Here is a 22,576-nt window from a genome sequence, read left to right as displayed (position 1 = left end):
GATCCAAATTTCATCCTTTTCTCAGCAGGGACGTTTCACGACAAACTGATTGCTTTAAGTGTATGGAAAGGATCGTTTTTTTTTTTATAAGTGAAAAAAATAAACGATCTTCCGGGATGAAAAGCCTGTTAAAATTGTACTTCTCTTCAAACTTCATGCCCAGACAACTTGACTGATGGGAAGTTAAGACTGCCAAGCCACACAACGCACAAAAGATTAGCCCATATCATTTTACTTTGGCAAAGTTGAGCAAACAGTATATATATATTTAGTTAAACAGTCTGGATCCTGTGCAAACTCAGAAAATAGGGCTTATTTTAAGTAAGCCATAGTTTATGGTTTAGTCTAGCAGCTCATCACGGCTAAGAATCCTGCATAAATTTCAGTCAAGGATCTCATCATGATTCTTAATTGCCAGGCATCCGTTTCCTTTTTCTAGAGTAAGTGGCGTTTCTCAACCAAATGGGTGGACCTCAATTCCCGAAATTTTAGGAGTTAATTTTAATTAATTAAATTTAATTTAATGCTTCTAGACCGCCCCCTCTCCCGAAAGGGACTCGGGGCGGTGTACAGTTCATACAAAATATAACAAGATACAATAAAATTAAATATGTACAGTTGACAGTTGACATGGAGGAGGTTAAAATGCCGTTAAAAGAACTGTACAAAGCAGATATAAAATAAAATATATGTCTACCCATCTTAAAGTGGCTGAGGTTGAGAAACACAAACCAGAACTGAAGAACTCTCTTGGATGAGGGGCGAAATTTCAAGGGGGGGGGGGGAGACCAAGGAAGTCATAACCTGCATGATTGAGAATCTCCACAGACTTTGAGAAATACTAACATACTCTAGAAAATATTCTCCAAATCATGAGTACAATGTAGCTTACAATGGTATTCGGGGAGAAAATACATGTGCTTGCTAAGAGTCGGGAAATACCTGACGGCACATGATCCATTTTACTGCATGTGAACCTGGTTAAGAGCGGAAAAGTGGATTCACACAACCGCATGCAAGATTTATATTCTCTCAACGATCCAGAAAACACTGGACAACATATGGGGTTAGCCTGACGAGGTGGCTCAGTGGCTAAGACACTGAGCTCGTCGATCAGAAAGGTTGGCAGTTCGGAGGTTCTAATCCCGACTACAGGTCTCCTGCATGAGCAGGGGGTTGGACTAGATGACCTCCAAGGTCCCTCCCAACTCTGTTACTGTTATATCCGGGCTGATATCCAGCTCGCGGTCCAATGTTCTGGGAATCCAGGCGCTGCCCGCCATGCAAGTCAAGGCATTAATTGAAGCCATCGCAGGTTTCATTTCCCCGCAGCCAAACTCTGGTTTCCCCGATCGGGGCTTATAGATTCGCCCGGGGACTGAGTGACATGCCTGTCTTCCTCTGACACTCAAATCCACCCTTGCCGGACTGTGACATACGGGTTCGAGACACCGCACCGGTCTTTCCGGTTGAAGGGCATTCCAGATGTGCCGGACTACAAGCCCCATCGTTCTCCCTCGCCTCCACCCCCGCCGGCTGGAAAAGAAGGCGGGATGCAAAAGTAAGCGTGCCCGGCTGGGATGCAAACGAGGCGCTCTCCGTCTAAGGCTAAGCCAATCAGCGCCCTCCGAAGCCGCCCAGCAAAAACTGAATGAAGCCTCCCGCACGGCGGAACCTCGGCCGTTTTTTTCCTCCGGGGCGACTCGGGTTCTCCCGTTCGCCTGGCCGGGGTTGAAGGGAGCGCTTGACTTTGCAGTGGAAGCCAGTCGGGCCAACTGGACGTCCCGGACGAGGCTGGACTAGAAGATCCCCGGAGGCTCCCGACAGAGAGGTCAGCAGCTGGAGTTTCCTTCGGGGTTGGGCTGCGAGCGGGGAGAACGCGTTGAATGCTCGGCTTTTGCGAGGATGGGGAGGAGAAGCGGCCCGTCAGAAGGCGAAGAAGGTGCCCGGCAAGCAAAGGAAACTTCTTCAGCCAAGCGGCCTCTCCGCTTTCTCCCCGGGAAAAAAGTTGCTTCGCCTGCCGGCTTCGGCTGCTTTGAGGCTGTAAAAGTTTTAACCGCCTCGATGAAGCCGATCCTTGGCTTTGCAACGCGACGATCTATTGGGGTCCCCTAGACTCTCCCCCCCCCATTCGTTTCTGAAATCTCACCCGTCCCTTCCTTCCTTCCTTTCTCCTTTCTTTCTTTCCTTCTTTCTTTCTTTCGTTTCTCCCCTTTTCTTTCTCCTTTTTTCCTTTTTCTTTCTTTCCTTTCTCCTTTCTTTCCTTCCTTCATTTCTTTCTCCATATTTTTCCTTTTTTCTTTCTGCTTTTCTTTCCTTTCTCCTTTTTTCTTTCCTTTTTCTTCCCTTCTTTCTTTTCTTTCTCCTTTCCTTCCTTTTTTCTCTTTCCTTTCTCCTTTCTTTCTTCCCTTCTTTCTTTCTCTTTTCTTCCCTTTCTTTCTGCTTCTTTATTTCCTTTTTCTTTCTTTCCTTTCTCCTTCTTTCTTTCCTTTCTCCTCTTTCCTTCCTTCTTTCATTTCTTTCTCTTTCTTCCCTTCTTTCTTTTTGCTTCTTTCTTTCCTTTCTCCTTTTTTCTTTCGTTCTTTTCTCCTCTTCTTTTCTTTCTTTCCTTTTCTTTTCTTTCTCCTTTCTTTCCTTTTTTCTTTCCTTTCTTTGTTTTTCTTTTTCCTTTCTTTCCTTTCTCTTTCACTTTTCTTTCCTTTCTCCTTTCTTTCCTTCTTTCTTTCTGCTTCTTTAGTTCCTTTTTCTTTCTTTCCTTTCTTTCTTCTTTCTTTCTTTCTTTGTCTCTTTGGAAAAAAAGCCGAGCCAGCTCTCCACCATCCCGTCTGGCGGAGAGTGGTTTTTCACTGCCCATAAGCCGCCGCCTCCGCCCTCCCTGGCCGATTCCCCAGCGGAGTTGCCACCCGACGGAACGAGCTCATCTAGCTTCGCTTCGGCTTCTGCCACCTGCTGCAGCACTGCAATATCGCCTTTTGCGCCTTTGAAGTGGAGGTGGGTGGTGCGAGGCGGCGGGGGTTCGACCTTCTGCCTTCCAATCCCGGGTTGCTTTCGGCCGACTCTCAAGGGCTCCCCTGCCTTCCCACCGGCGAAGGCTCTGTAAGGGAGGTGGGAGAGAAACCCCCCCCCCCGTTTCCCCCTTCCTTCCATCCATTGATTTGAACCCGCCAACGCGCCTCCGGTTGACTTGGAAATCGGTCCATTTAATCTCGTTTAAGGTTACTTCCCGGTAAGTCTGAATGTGCGCCGACCGGAGCGTCTCGATTTCCCCCATTTTATTTTGATGCTGCCGAACTGCCTGGGTTTGTTTGCCCTTCAGGTGCGCGTTTCTTTCTTCCAGGACTTAAACTTTCCTGCCTACTTCTCTCCTTCCCTTTGCATTCTTTTTTCCTTCCCGAATTTCCTCAATATACCTATCGTTGCGTACGCTCTTCCCTTGCAAATCGCAAAGGCGGTTTGTTTGTTTTGCTTTGTTGCATCCCACGCAGAAATAAACTCAGTTTGATGTGTGTGTATATGTGTGTCTAGCTAGCTAGCGGCTACCCCCCTGCTTCCCTACTAAACTATGTCATCGGGCTTCATAAATTGACACTTAAAGCTTGAAAATTAATGAATAGTTTTTAAAAAAACACTGTATTATTTCCTTAAAGACAGTAAACTAAGTTTCTGTTACAGATTAAGACATTATTGTAAATCGAACAACAATGAAATAGATGGGTTTAAGGCCTTTAATCCCACCAGCACCCAGTTGCAACTGGCAGTTAGAACAGAGTTCTTTTCAGGTGGGGAGGGGGAGTAGAACTCCTTAGCATCAGAGCCTGTTAATTACTGTACAAGAAATACTAATGATCTGATGGTCATTTCGACAAATCCTTTCTTAGCGAGCACTTAGAAGCCAAGAAGAACATCTGTGCCAAATTTTTCCAATACACACTCTGTAAACCGCTTAGAGAGGGGCTGTAAAGCCCTATGAAGCTGTATATAAGTCTAAATGCTATTGCTATCACCATGAGAACAAGGCTCCTGCTGTTCATGTGTCCTATCCATGGGAGAAGACCAGTTTCCAATGGGATCTTGCAGAAGATAAGGGAGAGCTGCTTGAAAAGCTAAAGAAAGTCCACTTTCAGAGGCAAAAGAAGGCCTGCTTGTGGAGGGAAAGATACCAGTTTGGAGAATAGCAATTGAAGATGCCACCACTGAGTGCTGCTGTGCAGATTGGCTTAGATGGGTGAGGAGATAGGCGGGGGAGCAGTAGCACTTAAGGCTTATATACCGCTTTACAGTGCTTTACAGCCCTCTCTAAGCAGTTTACAGAGTCAGCATATTTGCCCCCAACAATCTGGGTCCTCATTTTGTCGACCTCAGAAGGATGGAAGGGTGAGTCGACCTTGAGCCAGTCAGGATCAAACTGCTGGCAGTCGACAAGAGTTAGCCTGCGATGCTGCATCCTAACCACTGCACCACCCCGGCTCTTGCACGCCACCATGACTGTAAGGAAAGGTACACATCCATGTGCCTGGATTTTATCACATGACTGTGATGGTCATAACTTCCGGTAGAGATCATAAATCCCTTCGTTGAGGCCATTGTAATTTTGAAAGGTCACTGAAAGAAGGCTCATAATTGAGGGCTACTAGTAGAACCAACAATGTGGAGTAAAATGTTCTGTTGCTAGTGCACATAAGTTCTGTAGATGGAACACGTGAAGCTAACAAACATTAAATGGGCTTCTTCAAAAAGATCAAGATACAAGGAAGATAAATGAGTTAATATACCACATGTTAATAGGTAACCACAAAGCAGATTGAGCAGTCTCACTCAGTCCTGTCTGATAAACAATAAGTGCTCTATCAGCCAACTGAAGAACAGGGCGAAGGGACAAGATTGTAACCTCTTTACTTAAATGAATTTAAATGTGGGCCAGATGAACTGAATCCCATAGTACTGAGATTACTAACTGATGGTCTGAATTCAGGCTTTATCGTCAGGAATCCGGGAGGAGAGATAAAGGGATGGATAATTGGAGAATATACATAGTTCCTGCCTTCAAAACATGGAGATAAAGAGAATTCACTTGAACTACAAGTTAGTCTTTACCTATTAAGACTCTGGAGCAGATCAAAAAGACATTGATATATAAACATCTTGAAAAATAAGTGATAATTACCAGTGTGGGCGGGTCAAGAACTAGTCTTGCTCATTTAACTTTGTCTTACTTTTTTTTTAATTTAGTAACTTTCTTAGTCAATTGTGGGAATGTAAATAACATAATATATCTTGATTTCTATGAAATGGTTGACAAAATACACTATATTTTGATTAGTGAAGACGGGTCTAGATGAGATGACAATTTGTAGATACAAAACTTGAAAAATCAAAGGTTCCCCATAAAACAGAAATGAAGTCTATTATAGGTTCATAGTTTTGCACCTTATATCAGTATAGCATAATCTCTATTGTCATTGTACTTAAATACAACGAACAAATCTTTACCATTTGTATTGATGAGTTGAATAAAGAAGCGTTATAGATAAAGAATAGAGCAAGCCTTCCATTTAAAAATAATAGCAGTGTCTTTGTTTAGCAGATGCTGCAGGAAATTGGGCTACAATTTAAATTACAAGCAGAACAGTGGTCGGTTCTGGATTCCGTTCCAACCGGTATGGTTGGAACGGCCCCGCCGTCATACTTGCCTGTGACGCTTCCGTAAGCCTCCGCAACGCTCCAGCTGCTTGGCGGAGCATCGCACAGGCGCCATACGCTTAAAGCACAGATAAGGAGCTCAGGCGGGCGGGTGGGCCCTCCAGAGCACCGTACCGGAACGGTATCCGGTGCTCTGGGCAGGATCCTGTACACCCGTACCAGGGCGTACCCACCACTGAAGCAGAAGCTAAAACCATAAGAAGGAAAAAAAGGCCTATTTATGAACCTATTAGACTATATCACCTAACAACATAGTAACAGTAGCTTTCTTAAGTGTAGCGTTCTGATAATTAATTACTTTGCTTGTCTTAATAAGCCACAACAAGTCTATAGAGGTCCTCATTCAGCAACTGCCTCATAACTGTTCGCAGTTATGATGATGTCAAAAAAATCTTGCAACCAATCCTTGCGTTTACAACTTTTGCAGGTTAGCAATGGAAAGGAAAGCTGAGGCAGTCAGTTTCATTTAGCTGTCCCTTCATTTACTGACCAAGTTACTGTGTGCCGTTGTGGTTGCTAAACGAGTGCTGGCAGGGAGTAGGGTTGGCCCTCGGTGTATATTTCAGTGGCTTGTCTGTCAGTACTGATGGAAAGTGGACCTAGGTTGGGCTGTTTACTGTTAGCTTGGTTGGCAGTTCCTTGATTGGGATATTGTTTACTGCTTGATTTGTTAGTCTGATATTAATCTTGGTTTTAATAAATAGATAACCTTTATCGTCATTTTTTTTCTGTGGGCACACTGGCGCACATTAAAAATGAAAGTGTGTTTCCTGCTCTCAGAAGTATACACATATACCATACTATATCCATATATGCACTCACCGTCCCACACCCACATCCACACATAAATAAATATAGATATATTAATTACTGTCCATCTTGAATACATATTGGGAAGAGGAAGCTTGAGAGTTCACCAGGTATGGAACAAAACTATGACCAAATCTGGATGGTCTGCTTCGGATAACACGAAGCCTCCTGCCAGAAGGTAACAAGGAAAACAGGTGGTGAAGAGGATGTGTAGTGTCCCAGACAATATTGTGTACCCTGGTCAAGCATCGCTTATATGCTCTCTCTGGTCATCTGGTGGAAGGTGTTTTAGTCTTTTAGTTTCCTTTTTGGCTTGTTGATTGTCTCTTTTGAATAGTAGTAAATGCTGTTTATGTCTATGGGCTTATGGGTGACCAATTGGTCATGTCAACTTGTGAAGGGTTTCCATGACTGTCATCAAGTTGGCATGAAAACGGGAGGGAAATTCCATGCATACCTTCAACCTAATTTTTATAAATTCGTACAGGGGCTATTTAATCTAATTTTAGCTATGTATACTATTGTTTGTATGGTTTTTTAAATTTATACCTGTACACCGCCCCGAGTCCCTTCGGGGAGAGGGGGCGGTCTAGAAATATAATTAAATAAATAAATAAACCAGAGTTGGATCTCATATCTCTACAGCAGACGTGTGAGGGACGAAGTTCACAGCCTGCTGCCGCACCTCGTTGGTAGATATGATTTATGACACAGGCTGAGGGGAGGGGAGACACAGGGGTAAAGGTCAGAGGCCATTAACCAGAAATCAGTTTCAGCTCTCTGTGAAGTTTCCAAAGGATTGCCCTAATTAATTTACGAGTCTCGAGAAATTCAAAAGAAATCCATTCACTTATTAGGAGCAACATTTTGGCATGTTTTTCTTCAGAGCCGAAACTGCCAGGCTTTCAGGAATTCCTACCGACACTGACAGGGCAAGCCATTAGAATATAAATGAGAACAAAACCCACCTCCTACTAGCACTGATGATGTTACCAAGTTTGGGTAATGAAACATCTGCAAGAAAACAAAAAGCTCAAAAAGCACCAAGGACCCCACATTTCAACTCTGAGCTACAAATACTTTCCTCTATTGATACTTGGAATATTTTTTTCCATTCAAGCAGGCTGAGTATGTGATTATGAGACTGACGATATCGGTGATAGTAATTAAAGTAAATAGTCTGCTTGAGAATTCATTAAAATCCAATAATGTCTTAATTTCTAAGGAATAATTATGCCCATGCCATATTTCATTGATGTTATTATTTACAAGAGTATATTAAGCCATACATGCAGAGTCTGGATTATTGAATAAAGAATGAAACCATTCACCTGGGTCAATTTCAACTTATTTCATGGCATATTGGGAGAAATATTTTGGACTGTGCCTACACACTAAGGGAGTGAAAGCTGACATGCTTAATTTATATCTAATTCACACAATACTTGCACAGTTGTGTGCCATGAGTGGGTTTTTACCTGCAGGATCCAAGCACGTTGCTGCTAATGAAACAAATATGTAAATAAATTTTAAATCCTGGCACTTCAGAAACAGCAGCATAACATTTTGGATTTATAGTTTGTGTAGGAAGTGAGTGGGTAAATGAAAAATGGCATATGATTGATTTGTTGATATTTTATTTCCTGGATTGTTACCTAGACATTGTTTGGATATGACAGAAAATATTCAGTCACTGAAAATACTGGTAGAGATAGAGGTGGAGGTTCTCAAATATTAAATTGTTAGTTGAATAGATGGATTTATTTTATGGTCTTATTCTATCATGCTCCTTCTCTTTCTCCCCTCTCCCTCCCCTTCCCCTCTGCACTTTTATAGATAAAAGCATTACTCTGAGAGTGGTCACTGATCAATACAATCATCTTTATGAATCCTTGGAACATAGTTACAATAGAAATCAAATCAATAGATTGAATGAAATAATACCATTTTATCTGTCAGCAACAAAAGAAAGCTCTAGTATTTTCCTTGCTGAGTTGTTTCATTCATTTGATATGCGTTGTGTAATATTGGTAGCCAAAATAGTAGAGCATGACTTGTGCTGTAAAATGTGCTGATTTCAGTTGTGCCAAACTGCTTGTACAGCTCATTTTATGTTACACGTGACAGGCTCCAAATGTGTTGGTTTGTGCTAGAAATAGCAATTTGGACAATCTATTGAAATAAAACGACTTGCCCTTCAGTTTATATTAAATGGTTCTTTATTTTCACATGAAAAACTCAAGATTCCCTTTCTTCTCCTGAATGGTATTTAGCTGCAGTTTTTTTAAAAAAAAAACTCCTTTGCTTTTTATTTTAAAATCTGGATTTTATGTTTTATGAAATTTTACATTATTTATATTTATGTCATAATTTTCATGGTCACAAACACAAGCTTATGCTAAAGCAGTGCTTCTCAATTATTTTCTGTCATGCCCCCCCTAGGAAGAAGAAAACATTTCGCGCCCCCGCGCGACTGTAAATAGTATCATTTGTCTATAAAATTGTTATAAGTACACCTCTGCATAACACTGTATCCTTATTAACGTATAAGAGAATAAAAAAAGAAAGAAATGTGGATCAATTTACAACAAAGAATAGCTTTATTAACTGTAGCAGAAAAGATTTAAAGGAGCACAGGATTTAAAGGAACACAATATTAAAAAAAACTTTAACCTGCAAAACAAAAATATATAAAATAATTTGAGCTAAGCCCCCCTTTATGGAGCCTCGCGCCCCCCCTGGGGGGCCCGCCCCACTATTTGAGAAGCACTGTGCTAAAGCAATTTTGTTTTGCTAGAAGAGCAACAATGGTGTTGCAATTGGCAGAACAGCAATAATCTACCTGTATACCGATCTATCAATAGATAGGTAGATAGATAGATAGATAAATATAGATATAGTTAGAAAAAGGACTTGGTGTATGGTAGGAAATTGAATCTTCCGTTTTGTTGGGTTAATTTCCACATAACAATCAAATGTAAACTTTCTCCAATTTGTGAATGACATTTCATGTATAAATAATTCATTTGCATTACGGACAGTAGCAAGCATAAAAATGGGTAATGTTTGAAAATGCCTTTCAAGCCTTCAGTTGGCTTTGTGAAACTGAATGTGGTCGGGTTTTGCGCAACGTGAAAAAAAATGTGATTTTCTGCATCCGTTCCATCCTCCAGAGTGATTTATATTGATAGTCAAAGATCTCGGATGGTTTCGTATCCTCATTTAGCTTGTAATACTCCAAACGTCTTTTGGGGGGACATAGGAGGAATAACTACAAGATTGCTCTGTGTTTTTTTGACATATTTAAAATAGTTGTTTTGTGTTGCTTCATATAGATATTGAAGGGAAACGACCATTCCTCACCTTGCATGCAATGGAATGCTGACTGTTGTAAATGAGGGCAGATGTTCAGATTGGATTTGGCATTTTTGTCTACCTATCGAGTCCTTCATGAGGACCTGGGATAGGCAGACATGGATGTCTGATGGTGTTACGGGTATCATTGCAGAATGTAAGCTGTTCAAAACAAAGCTGCCTTTTGCAATTGACCAGTGGTGAATTTGTCAATACCTATGGTATTCAAGTGATGCTCCAGATATTTGGGGATTGCATCCAAAGTGCCTATTACTATTATTATTATTGGTTCTTTGTGCAACCAGATGTTTAGACTGGATTTGGAATTTTTGTTCACCTATCGAGTTAATTGTTGTTGTTGTTATCCCCCCCAAGAGTCACTAACAGGTTTTGTGTGAAGAATAGCTTTTTGGTGATTTGGAATTTACTAGACTCGCAAAAAAGAAAGAAAGAAAAGTACCGGTACATGTAAGGACTTAACAGATGCATCCATGCAATTTAAACCGGGTTAGTGTTAAACTTCATTTATTTCCTAACTAAACATATTGTGAAAACCTGGCTTGATTGGTTATTTATGGTTTAACATATTGTGTGAAGCCAAAAAATGGGTGATTTCAGAAGTTGTATGAACGGACTCTGGAATGGGATGTTGTGCGAAGAAGTGTATTTCCCTTTCCAGTGATTTGAAAGCTTCTCGAGCTAAATTTTTAAAAAGTTTTTCACTTTTGATGTTTTAAAATGTTAATTGTACACCATCCAAAGTCCCTCTGTGAGGGAGATGGACAGTTTCTAAACGTGATAAATAAATTAAAATAAATGAAAAACGTTAATTAATTGTAGCGGAGGATGGAAAGTGAGTTTTTAATTTGGTCAAACCAGTAACTGTACAAATGACGGTCAGGCATTTGGCACACTTTGTACTAGCAGCCAAATTGGAACAAAACCAAAACAAAGGGGACGACTTCCGGTCCCCGAAGGCGACGGACCTGTGCGTCCGCCGCTCGTCTCTTCGGTGGGCTCCTTTTAGGAGCACAGGGGGCCTTGGAGGGGCTCCCTGCCATAGGGTGGCTCGTTGGGACCCCCTGGATTGGCGGCAGCCGCAGGGGGATTTCCAACCTCGCCCCAGGAGCCGGGGAGCGTGGGGGGTGCATGGCGGCGCTGTGCGCTGTCGCTGTGCACCTTCACCGAACGGAGCCTGGAAGGAAACAACCAATCAGATGTTACAGCTGAAGTGCGGTGAGGTGGGAAGTTTCCCTCAATCTCTTTTAAATCTACCTAATTGATGAGCAGCAGCCTTTCTAAATTGTGGATTCAATCCTTGGAAGTGTTAAGATTGGAGGGGGGGATTTTCCACCACCCCCTCGGAAAAGCGGCACTCGGAATATCTCTCCCTCTCGGAGGAGAGAGAGAGAGAATTAAAAGTTAACTTTCACTTCCACTAAGCAATGGGAGAATGACTTTTGCAACAATTGCGAGAGATGACTGCTGAATTGATTCTTTTAAACTGCCTTTTGGAAACTTAAGATATGTTGCTTTCTGATCCCCTGTGAAGGCAGAGCCAAGATGGCCAACTTCCTCCTTCTTCTTTGCTTTTACGAATGAAGTTTCCTCTTTGAAAGGATTTCTGGCTTTATATTACTCTACAGCCCAGAGATCTCCTGGAGCCTCTCTTCTTATGTGGTCCCCTTGGATTTGGAATACTTGATTCTTATCTTTTGGCTTGGAGCTGTACAGGAAGACTAACTTTCACTTCTGGGCTTGTTTGCCTCACGATCTCTCCCAGCTGTGCATTCCACAGACGCCATTTCTTCTGTATAAGACTTACAGCTATCTCTGAACTTAACATGGGTCCTAAAAAGCCACCACCTGGTAAGGCATCCTCGGCCCTGACATCTTCTACATCTAGCCCGATTACTCAACAGACACAAATGGCTTCATTTCTACAACCTAAAACAACTGAAGAGAGTTAAAAGGACTTATCTGTTGCCCAAATGTTTCAAACTATTATGAAGGGACAAGACGAACTGAAAAAACAACTGACAGACTTAAATGATCAGCTCAGAGGAACGCAACAACAAGCAACACAAAATAAACAGAGAATAGGTGTACTGGAGGAAGACACGACTGGGCTGAGGGAGGAGGTTAAGATTGTCCAGAAGGGGAATAGAGAATTTGAAAAATCATATGATAAAAATGGAATTTGAAAGAATGTCTGTTTTTCTTAGATTTCAAAACTTACCAGAGACAGAAAATGAAGACCTTAAGGAGATCATGACCACAATCTTAGCAGAATATATTAAAAGAGATAAACAACAGCTATGGTGGGATATTGATTTGATCTATAGGATCAATTCAGCATACGCTAGAACACACAATGTTCCAAGGGAAATTCATGTTAAATTTCTTAGAAAGACTACAAGAGATGAGGTCTTAGGAGCTCAAAGGGTGGGACCATTAAAATATAAAGACAAAGAAATAACCATCCTTAAATAAATTCCGAAGAAAGTAAGAGATAAGAGGAAGAAATATTCCTCTTTATCAAAGAAACAACATAACAAAGGAGTTTGGTTCAGATGGTTATTGCCAGAAGGAATGGTGATTTTCTGGGAGGGCACTAGAATTAGAATTAATACAGTTGTGGAGGCAGAGGCTTTCATTGAAAAATACAGTGCCTTTCTAGATGGAACAGGGGACAGTACACAAGATATGACGGGGGGAGGGGACATGGATCTGCCAGAAGACAGGGGGGAGGAAGCAATAGTGAAAAGACTCAGGTCACAAAAATGAGTTTGAAACATTATTGCAATTGTTGTTATAATGTAATTGTTGGAAGTGACATAAAAGATGATTGAATATTTTGTTGATATAATGTAAAACAAAAAGCTGCCAATGTTTATTTCTTAATTTTTGATCCTTTTTTTTTTGTAAAAGTTGTGAGATTCGGGGGGATTTCTACCTTTCACACGATGTAGCTGTCAAAATTTTCTTGTACCTATTTACCCTTTCCTATAAATATTTGTAAAAACCAATAAAATTCTTTTTAAAAAAAAACCAAAAACAAAGGAAGCCCAAAACTGGAAATCAAAGTTTGCTCTGTTGCAGTAAAGTAGGATGTAAAGTGAGATTTGGACATTAAGTGTGAAACCTACTGGGTCAGGCGGAACAGCCTCTCAGGGTTCCTTTACTTCTATATTAAAAGGCCACATAGGCAGAGTTGCAGCTTGCAAAAGAACAGGAAGCGAGAGAGTTTGATAGTTCTTACAAAAGGGTCAGCTAAAAGTCACTTAGAGACATGTACTCAGTACTTATGACCCAAGACAAAAGGAGAAGAAAGACCCTATCTTCTTATAAGGCTCTTTTCTCAGGGTAACCAATAAGAAATGAGTTAAGTATTTCCGTGTTGTGCTGCTTTTGAAAATGTATAAGAACTTGTGCTCCGATAATGAAGGGGTTCAGAAATTTTCAACGTTAGCCATGGGCTAACTTTTCTGAACCTGGCTGCCAAATAAACTTTTCCTGTATCCTGAGAAGTCTAAAGCCTGTCAATTTCTGCAACAGCAGAGCTCTGTGGCAGATGAAGAAATAAAATGTGTCATTGGGAGCCCCTGAAATCTCTCTTGTAGGGTGGCTTTTCCATTAATTTTGCTCTCTCATAAAAAAAAAAAAAAGGGATGGCCAAGAAGCAAGACCCATAGAGGAAGTGGAATTCCTTCTTCCCATCAACCACTCCCAATCTGATGCACCTTAGATTTATGGGACTCCATTGCCCATAATCCTCAGCACAAGAAATGAAGATTCAGATGATGGAATGTATGTCCAGATGAGGTCCTGGGGATCAGAGGAAGGGTCACACGTGGCAATAGGACCCGGTTGTGGATGGAATGGACATGAGAGTGAGGAATATGAATTCTGATAAAACATTTTCTATTGCCTTTATTTCTTTGCCTTGACAATTAAGAACTTTGCTCCTTTCCTGTCTCTCACTGAAGAGGGAAGGGGGTCGCAGGGGAACTGCCTCAGATAAAACTGTTTGTTCTTTTATTCTGCTCTGCAATAGGAAAGGGGCGGGGGGGCTGTACATTAACAACGAGACAAAAGTTAGCACCTTAAAACCACCAGCCATGATATTAGGAACAAGAATAGCTGCTTATAAGAAAAAAAAACCTTGTAGGAAGTTAGCACCCACCCCTCCCTCTCCTAGAAAAATGAAATATCCTAGGGAATATTGAAAAGGCAGAATATAATATAAAGGGAGAAGCATGTTTTAAAGACAAAGTAGCTCCCTGCAGCTTCCTGCCCACCCCCCCTTTTGTCAATGAGCCATTAAAGCCTGAGTTAGTCTACTTTATATAACAAAGGTAGGATTAGTCTTCTACAGAAACTCACCATATGGCATCTGGAAACTCAATCAAACTTGGGACTCAAAACACAGCCTAGAGTTGCCCCTGCATGGCCCCATGGGAGTCTGACAACCAACCAGAATACATTTCTTATACAGGAACAGGAAACAGAGAGGTGGGGCTGAACAGATTATAAAAAGCCCAGCAAGCCCCTTCCTCTCTTCTCTTCTTCACCCAACACTGAAGCATGTGATCACCTTTTCTGTTCAGGACTCTAGCCATGCGGTCCTGTCCACCATTAAAACCATCTTTCTAAGCAGCCTCCGTGTCTCCAGTGTCTTTTCCCCCACTTGGAGCTGAACCCAGAGGGACATTTTTGCCAACACCCCAAAACCCACCTAGAGGTGGCACACTTTGCAAGATACTCGTGACCTGGGGTGAAAAACAAGTGACGTGAAATCCAAATAACCAATCAATATTAACTGTTATGCATTAATATTATGCATTATTATATTATGCATTATTATATTATGCATTAATATTATGCATTAATATTATGCATTATTATATTATGCATTGGTATTATGCATTATTATTATTGTGCATTATTATATTATGCATTATTATTATGCATTATTAGGGGAAGGGCAAAGGGTTGAATGTGACCATCCCTTGACTATAAAAACTGCTGTAAGATCCTAATCTCGGCCCTTGGTTAGCTTTTCAAACCGGGGTCCTTATATCTTGGTACCAAAATAAAAGTACAATTCTATATCACACCTTGTGTCCGGTGACTTATTGGCTTCGACACCAAGCAAGAGCCCAGTTCTGGGAAAAACTTCATTCCCCATAATCCTCAGCACAGGAAGCTATAATAGACAAAATTGCCTCACCATCTTCTTCCTTCTGCAAGCAACATGAGGCCTGGATTGAGGCCCCATGGATTGCGGCCTTTGCTTTTGGCCAGTCAGTGGGTAGCCCCTCCTTAGGCCTGGAGGCCCTGCAAGGATGGGAGACCACCAGGAGACTCTGGGGCAACTGTCGAAGGCTTGTTATTTCGGGAGCGAGGTATGCGGCCTTCTCGTCCTCTTAAGCATAGCTGGGCCCATGTAATAGCGTTTGCCTGAACTACAAATGCTGAAAAAAAGGCAGAAGACAAGACACTTCCATATTTCTTCTGAGGAAACTGACACGGGGCCCTCCTTTCCTCTTTAGTTTGCCCCTAAAGGTGAAACCAAATTTTGGAGAGACCCTGAGGGCCAAAGATAGCCAAAACAAGTCACAAAAGAGAGTTTGATGGCCAAGAGGTGTGAGGGGGGGGGAGGTTTCCCACCGCCTGTGGGGAAGAGATGGCTGAGGGAAATATAGTTAGGATAGATTAGTGAAGGTAAGGGAATAAGAAATGATATTATATTTGGGTTTGCGGAAATACCCTGCCAAGGAAACATAAACTGAGACCTGAAAGAGACGCCTATAATAATAGAAAAGAAAGGGAGAGAGGAGGAGAGAAAGAAAGGAAGATGGGGGAAAGAAGAAAGAGGTAAGGAGAGGAGGATGGAAGACAGAGAAGGGAAGAGGGTAGGGAGGGGAAGAGGAAGAGTAGGAGTAGGAGGAAGGGAAGAAGGAAGGGGAAGGAGAGGAGGAAAGAAGGAAGGAGAGAAGAGAGGAAGGGCAAAAAGAAAGGGAAAATAAGCTGGTGTCACAACAGGAGGAAGGGATGGTAAACAAAGCAACCCAAACTGTATATTATAACCCATTCAATGAAATAATAAATGTATAAGAATGATAAATGTAAAGAAGTATAACAACTATGTGAATGTATACTTAAAATGGTATGTAAGAGAATAGAAAACAAAAAAAATTCTGGGAAAAAAAAAAGAGATGGCTGAGGGAGAACCCGTTCGATTTTAAACAATTTAAACAATTTATTTAAACAAGTAATTCTCTTGGAAAACCATTCTCGGGTGACAATTCCACATGCGACATTGTGCCGTGTCCAAAACTGAGGTTTTCTTTGTTTTTTGTTTTGATAAAGGGTTCATCTTTTGATTCGATCTAGCACTTCCAGACGTGAATAAAACGGCCAAAAAAAGGATCAAGATGGCAGCCGTGGTGGGCCAATCAAAGCTCTGCCTTCTGCAGCACATTTTTTAAAAAGGGGGCGGGATTTTTATTGCCGTTGTGGCCGCCATCTTGGCTTTTTTTTTTTTTTACCACAGCCTGCAGACACCCCATTTTTCAGTATTTATTTAATCTGTGTCCGTATGTAGGGGTATATATATTTTAAAAGTGAAGTTCATTTGGGTATTGTTGAGAAAATAGGCAGAGGAATCTTATCATTGTCAGCCTGGACAGCCTGCTTGTTTGTCTCAGTCTCTGTCTCTGTCTCTCTCTGTCTCTCTGTCTCTGTCTCTCTCTCTCTCTATATATATATATATATATTTGGTTGGTTGGTTGGTTGGTTGAGTGTGCAGCCATTTTGTCACCTAAGTGACTCTGAGAAGCTACAAGTATTATAAAGCATAGCAAAATATATTAATAGCTAGCTAATATAGATCATGGTTAGGTTAGGTTAACTTAGGATGGATGGATGGATTAGATAGATAGATAGATAGATAGATGATAGATAGATAGATAGATAGATAGATAGATAGATAGATAGATGATTGATAGATAGATGATAGATAGATAGATAGATAGATATAGATAGATAGATAGATGATAGATAGATAGATGATAGATAGATAGATGATAGATAGATAGATAGATAGATAGATAGATAGATAGATAGATAGATAGATAGATAGATAGATGATAGATAGATAGATGATAGATAGATAGATAGATAGATAGATAGATAGATAGATAGATAGATAGATAGATAGGAGGGGGAGAGAGGGAGACAGAGAAAGAAAGAGAAAAGAAAAGAATTAAAAAGCCTCCCTATACTTCACTCTCTGTCCTTCATTTTTCTACTATTTTGCAAAGAGTGTAATTGTATGATTGCTTTCTTACACCCTTTGCAAAATTAGAAAATAAGCTGTTCTCCTTTTTAAAAGACAATCTGTCACCCTCCTTTTCTGCTTTCCCTCAGCGTCTTGACACTGAAAGCGGCTGAAGGGCTGATTTCAGAAGAGGAGACCACCACCTCAAAAAAAAAAAGGTTTTTTCTCTGCCTGGAATGTGTGCATGACCACATACCTATATGTATATACTTGTATGCACACACATCCTTCAGTATGGGGCTCCTTGCCTTTGGAGTTTATGCCTTGCTTTTCCCCAAGAGTCCTCAGGACTGGAGAAATGGGAGGAGTAGGCAGGAGTAACATTAGGAGAGAAAAATCCATCAGAGGTTAGGCTTGGGAAAGTGGATGCCTTTTAATACAATCGGTTAGTCAGAAAAAGTGTTACCAGGTTCCTCCCGAGTTTTGACTACTATAGACCAGGAGTGGGCTATTGTGGCAACCTTACAATCTTTGTGGACATCAACTCCCAGAATGGGATGTCTCAAAGGTACTTTTTCAAAAGGCAACTGGACTTTCTTTGCTTTTCCTTGAAGATGCTTGCTTCTAATCCAAGAAGTTTCTTGAATGAGACGCGAAATGTTTTCAAGGAAAAACAAAGTCCAGTAGCCTTTTGAAAAAGCACCTTTGAGACAGCCATGACGTGGATGACAGAGAATCTCCATAGACACCCCCAGAATTTGAGCTAATGTTCAACCCTCAGAATGCTAACAACCAGATAACTGCAAAGAATATAAATCCTTCCATTCCCCACCAGGCAGTTAGAACAGAAGAAGCTTCTTAGATGAGGATATAAATGTTTTCAAAGGAAAAAATAAATAAAAAGTCCAGTTGCCTTTTAGAAAAAAAAAAAGGCACCTTTGGGACTACCATGACCAGAATGATTGAGAATCTCCATAGATACCTTTTGGGCAAGTCTAATTCTCAGACTGCTTGAGTCTGTGAAGTAATTATCCCTCTCTGTTACCATATCATATAGAAATTATGAACTATACTTGAGATGAATTTTGTTTTTCTTCTGTTTTGCAGATGCTGCTGCTGCTGTAACTATTCAGTTTGAGCTGATATTACATCAGGTGAAGAGGCAACAAGAGAATCATTGTACATGGTCGAAGACCTACATTCACCAAATTTATTTGGAAACAAGATGACTTTTAAAAGTGAATACTTTGGGATTTAATTGAGGTGACTCTCCGGTAACTCAGATGCATATAAAATGAACACTTTTCCTGAAAGAGAAATGTTGAAATCTCACGCGAGAACTTATTTAAAAATCCAAATCTTTAATTGGAATCATATATAAAGAAGTGAACCAGAATGTATGTTAATTCTAGAAGAATTAGAAAATATCAGTTTGTGCACATTTTTGCCACTTGTTTTGTTCTGTGCTTCATGTTTTTTTCGGTAGAAATTGATAGCCCTGGCTTTGTGCACTATATGAAATCTCTCTCGTACAGATTCTTCACAAATAGCTATGCTTTTGTGAATGACAACCTAACTACCAGCAGATGTAACAGGGTAGCAAGGCATCGATATTTGATCAATCACGAGGAGAAATGTCAAGGGCAAGATGTTCTCCTTTTGATCTTTGTAAAGACTTCACCTGAAAACTACCACAGGAGAGATGCAATTCGACAAACATGGGGTAATGAAGACTACGTTCATCACTATCTGAATGCCAACATAAAAGCCTTATTTGTTTTAGGACAATCAGAAAATTTTTCACTGGGAAGTGACATGCAAATGAGGCTGGAAAGGGAAGACGAGAGGCATGGTGATCTGATTCAACAAGACTTTTTGGATACTTTTTACAATCTTACCTACAAATTACTGTTGCAGTTCAGCTGGGCAAACAACTTCTGCCCTCATGCCAAGTTTATCATGTCAGCCGATGACGACATATTTATCCACATGCCAAATCTTATTGCATACCTCCAAAATCTAGCACAAATTGGAGCTCAGGATGTTTGGATTGGGCACGTCCATTATGCAGCACCTCCCGTCAGGAATAAAAAAAGCAAATATTATGTTTCCTATAAAATGTACCCATGGCATGTCTATCCTGACTACACCGCTGGAGCTGCGTATGTTCTATCCAGGGACGTAGCCGTTAAAGTATACCGAGCCTCACAGACTCTTAATTCAAGTTTTTACATAGATGATGTTTTCATGGGACTTTGTGCCAACAAAGTGGGGATTGTACCACAGAATCACCCCTTCTTTACCGGGGGAGGAAAGGCTCCATATCATCCTTGCATTTATGACAAAATGATTACTTCTCATGGGCATACAGAAGACCTTCAGTATTTTTGGCAACAGATTACAGATCTAAGAGTGAAAAACTTTTCTTCTGGAGTTTGGGGTAGTATATATTGTAGAATAGTTAATATTATGCTGCTTTGCAAATTATATAATCACGATACATATCTTTGTTCAGCTGCATTTTCCTAACACTTGAATATCAGAATAGATTGACTGAGCCAGAAATGAAGGAGGAAGTCACTTGCTTTCTCCATAACAAATTAAAATGAACATAGCAAAAGTTCAATAAAAAACTTGCCTGCAGATTGCACAGTTCTCCAATGTAACGTTATAATTATAAAAATAATTTTCCTATTATAGTAAAGTTTTCCACCAGATAACTTTAACAACTGGATAGATCTTAAAGTTAACATTTATACTTCTCAATCTGGAACTATGAAATTACCAAATGGAAATGGAATTGTTGATTAGTTGAAAAACACACATTTTCTGATATGTTAATATTTGCAGGTCACATGGAGAAAGATAAAGTGCTTGCTGTGACAGTATACTAATGCACTTTTTCCACAGATACAGTTCTATCACTTCTAAGCACATTATTACATTTTGATCTAATGTTTTTAGAACTGAATAGCTTTATGTGTTTTATTATGTGATCACTCAAGATGAATTAAAAAAAACCCTGATGCTATGCAAGTGGTGCTACTGTTGATATTAAATACTTCTGGTGAATTCTGCAAAACTGTTGTCTTACATTTCATAATCCAAAGTTGCACACTAAAACATAAACAGCATAAAATTGATGGCTCTGCCTCAATGCTCCAATCTACAAGGCCCCATTGGATTTGTTCAGTTGGTGTTCACTGCAATTGTGTTATCTCCCCAATGATTCCCATTAAGCAAGAGATATTTTTAAGAAATTAATACTGAAGTTACACTGTAGGAACACAAATATGAGCCCTGCAGAACACTCTTTTAAAATGTAAAGTATTTAATTCCATTCTTTCTTACTTTCAAAAACTATGAAATTGGCATATACATGATTAGGCAGCATAAATATATTTTAAAATAAATGAACTGTTTACATCTAAGCTGTGCCAGTTTCATAAAGTAGTTTTCTCTTAATCAGAGTTTCAGGGACTTTACCATTTATAATCTTTCAATTGAAAACTTCTCCCATTTTGCATTTTTTAACATGAGTAAAATAACCACATCTTCCATTTCCAGAATGGAATGAAATAGGGTGAAACTGCATGCCTCTTAGGCATTCTTTTCCATCAAGACATTTGCTTTACTGGTTTCTCTCCTTCCTGTTTATTGAGTTTTGATGTTGAAATTAAGGCAAATTTAATATGGATTTTATTGGGAGTGAGAATTCTATGTTACTGTAACCAATTTCAAAATAGCATAAAGCTAACAACTACTGATAGACAGACCACAGACACAAAATGCTTGAATATCCTCATCTTGCCCTCAATCAAACATTTGACTTGTCTGTTGTGTCAGAATAAATTAAATGTTCATGTTTTTGCAGAATTACAAAGCATAAACTCACATGTGTGCTAACGATGAAAAAGCTGTGCATGTTTTTTTTTGTTTTATAGCAGGTTTGTTATGTTGAAAAAGTATTAGTTAAGGACTAGAGTTGTATATTGTTTAGCACAGAGAAGAATGTTTAATATTGAAATATTTTATGAAAGCATCCTTTTTCCCCTTAAAACTTGGTGATCTAAACATTATCTTTAAAAAATTTAAACAGGAAATTCTTAGGTTTACTAACTAGTGTTCCTGATGCAGGGTGTAATACTATTTTTTTCTTGACTTCACAAGTACTTGCACCGGCCTGAATTGTCACTCAAGATATGTGTTATTATACTACTGTTATGCTAGTTTTTACCTGTTTGGTTTACAGCTATTTGATTTAAAAAAAACCTAAAGACAGCAATTATTTTATTCATGACACTTTGTTCTGAACAGTGTTTTATAAAATATCTATTTTCAATAAACATGTTGTGTATTTTGTAAACGTTCTCTAATTTTTCCACAATAACATTTGCTGCTTGTAAAATAGGACATTTTTCTTTGAGATTGCAATTCCAATAATTGTGAATAAGATTTTGTCTCCTGAGATACTAAGTTAAAAACACTGGATAACAAGCACACACAGTGATTTTACTTCCATTGCAGGCAACCTTAACTGTGCTTCTTGGCACATTATTTCAGCCATAAATTTGCTTTCTGGAAACCAGGGCATATATTGGAAAACAGCCTTATTTTATCAAAAGGCCTGATTTAATCTCAATAGCCTGAAATATTGATAGCAATTACCGACAGCAATTTTGCATGTACTAAGTATTTTACTTCTTTTGTGGCAGCAATAGAAATCTGTATTCTTTACAGGATAAACCTTTCCACGGTTATTCAAATACTGAACGTTAATGTATACATATTTTTTTTAATGTGCACCTTAAATATGCTTGTGCTGATGTAAAACAGATTATAATTGGAAGGAATATGCTTTGTCAAAGAATCTTGTATTTTAAACCTCTCCCTAAAGATTATGCAAAGCCTTGGGTTTGGAGAATGGCTAACACACACACACACACACACACACACACACACACACACACCTATTTTACAGGGGTCTTCAAATTTGGCAACTTTAAGACTTTGTAAGTTTCAATTCCCAAAATTCCTCAACCAGCATAGAATTCTGGGAATTGAAATTCACAAATCTTAAAGTTGCCTAAATTGGGCACTCCTGGATTATTACTCAAGCCATTTGCTCCCACCCTCAAAAGTAGCCTAAAAATCCTTCTGTTCTCTCAGGCCTTGTGTAGGATGTTTATGGAACCTTATTGGTAATTTCTTATTAAAAGGAGTGTTTGGCAAGACTCATGGGATTACATTTACAGTATTTATTTTTCTAGCATGGTGCCTTAATGACTACGCCGAACTGGCTTATAGATTTTAATATAATACAATACAATACAATAGTAGAGTTGGAAGGGACCTTGGAGGTCTTCTAGTCCAACCCCCTGCCTAGGCAGAAAACCCTATACCGTTCCAGACAAATGGCTATCCAAC

The 22,576-nt window shown here is 39.9% G+C and overlaps 2 protein-coding genes across 8 annotated transcripts in view; one reads left to right on the top strand and one right to left on the bottom strand.

Moving 5' to 3' along the window:
- MCF2L2 (MCF.2 cell line derived transforming sequence-like 2) overlaps positions 1-22,576 on the bottom strand; it is a 251,079-nt gene that overhangs the window by 121,575 nt on the left and 106,928 nt on the right. The gene's annotated exons all lie outside the window — the stretch shown is intronic.
- Positions 838-21,501, top strand: B3GNT5 (UDP-GlcNAc:betaGal beta-1,3-N-acetylglucosaminyltransferase 5). 2 transcript variants are annotated; one of them, XM_081955554.1, is made up of 2 exons: positions 838-1,831; positions 18,257-21,501. In XM_081955554.1, exon 2 carries the CDS (start codon positions 18,545-18,547, stop codon positions 19,676-19,678), a length of 1,134 nt encoding a protein of 377 aa, XP_081811680.1. In that variant the 5' UTR covers positions 838-1,831; positions 18,257-18,544; the 3' UTR covers positions 19,679-21,501. The 2 variants fall into 2 exon arrangements, with proteins under 2 accessions (XP_081811680.1, XP_081811681.1); XM_081955555.1 differs by lacking the exon at positions 838-1,831 and adding an exon at positions 2,839-3,316.

This window comes from Natrix helvetica (assembly GCF_964273705.1).
Source record: "Natrix helvetica genome assembly, chromosome: 5".
NCBI classification, from domain to species: domain Eukaryota; kingdom Metazoa; phylum Chordata; class Lepidosauria; order Squamata; family Natricidae; genus Natrix; species Natrix helvetica.
Note: the sequence above shows the minus strand (reverse complement) of the source record. Positions and strands in the feature narration are given on the sequence as shown.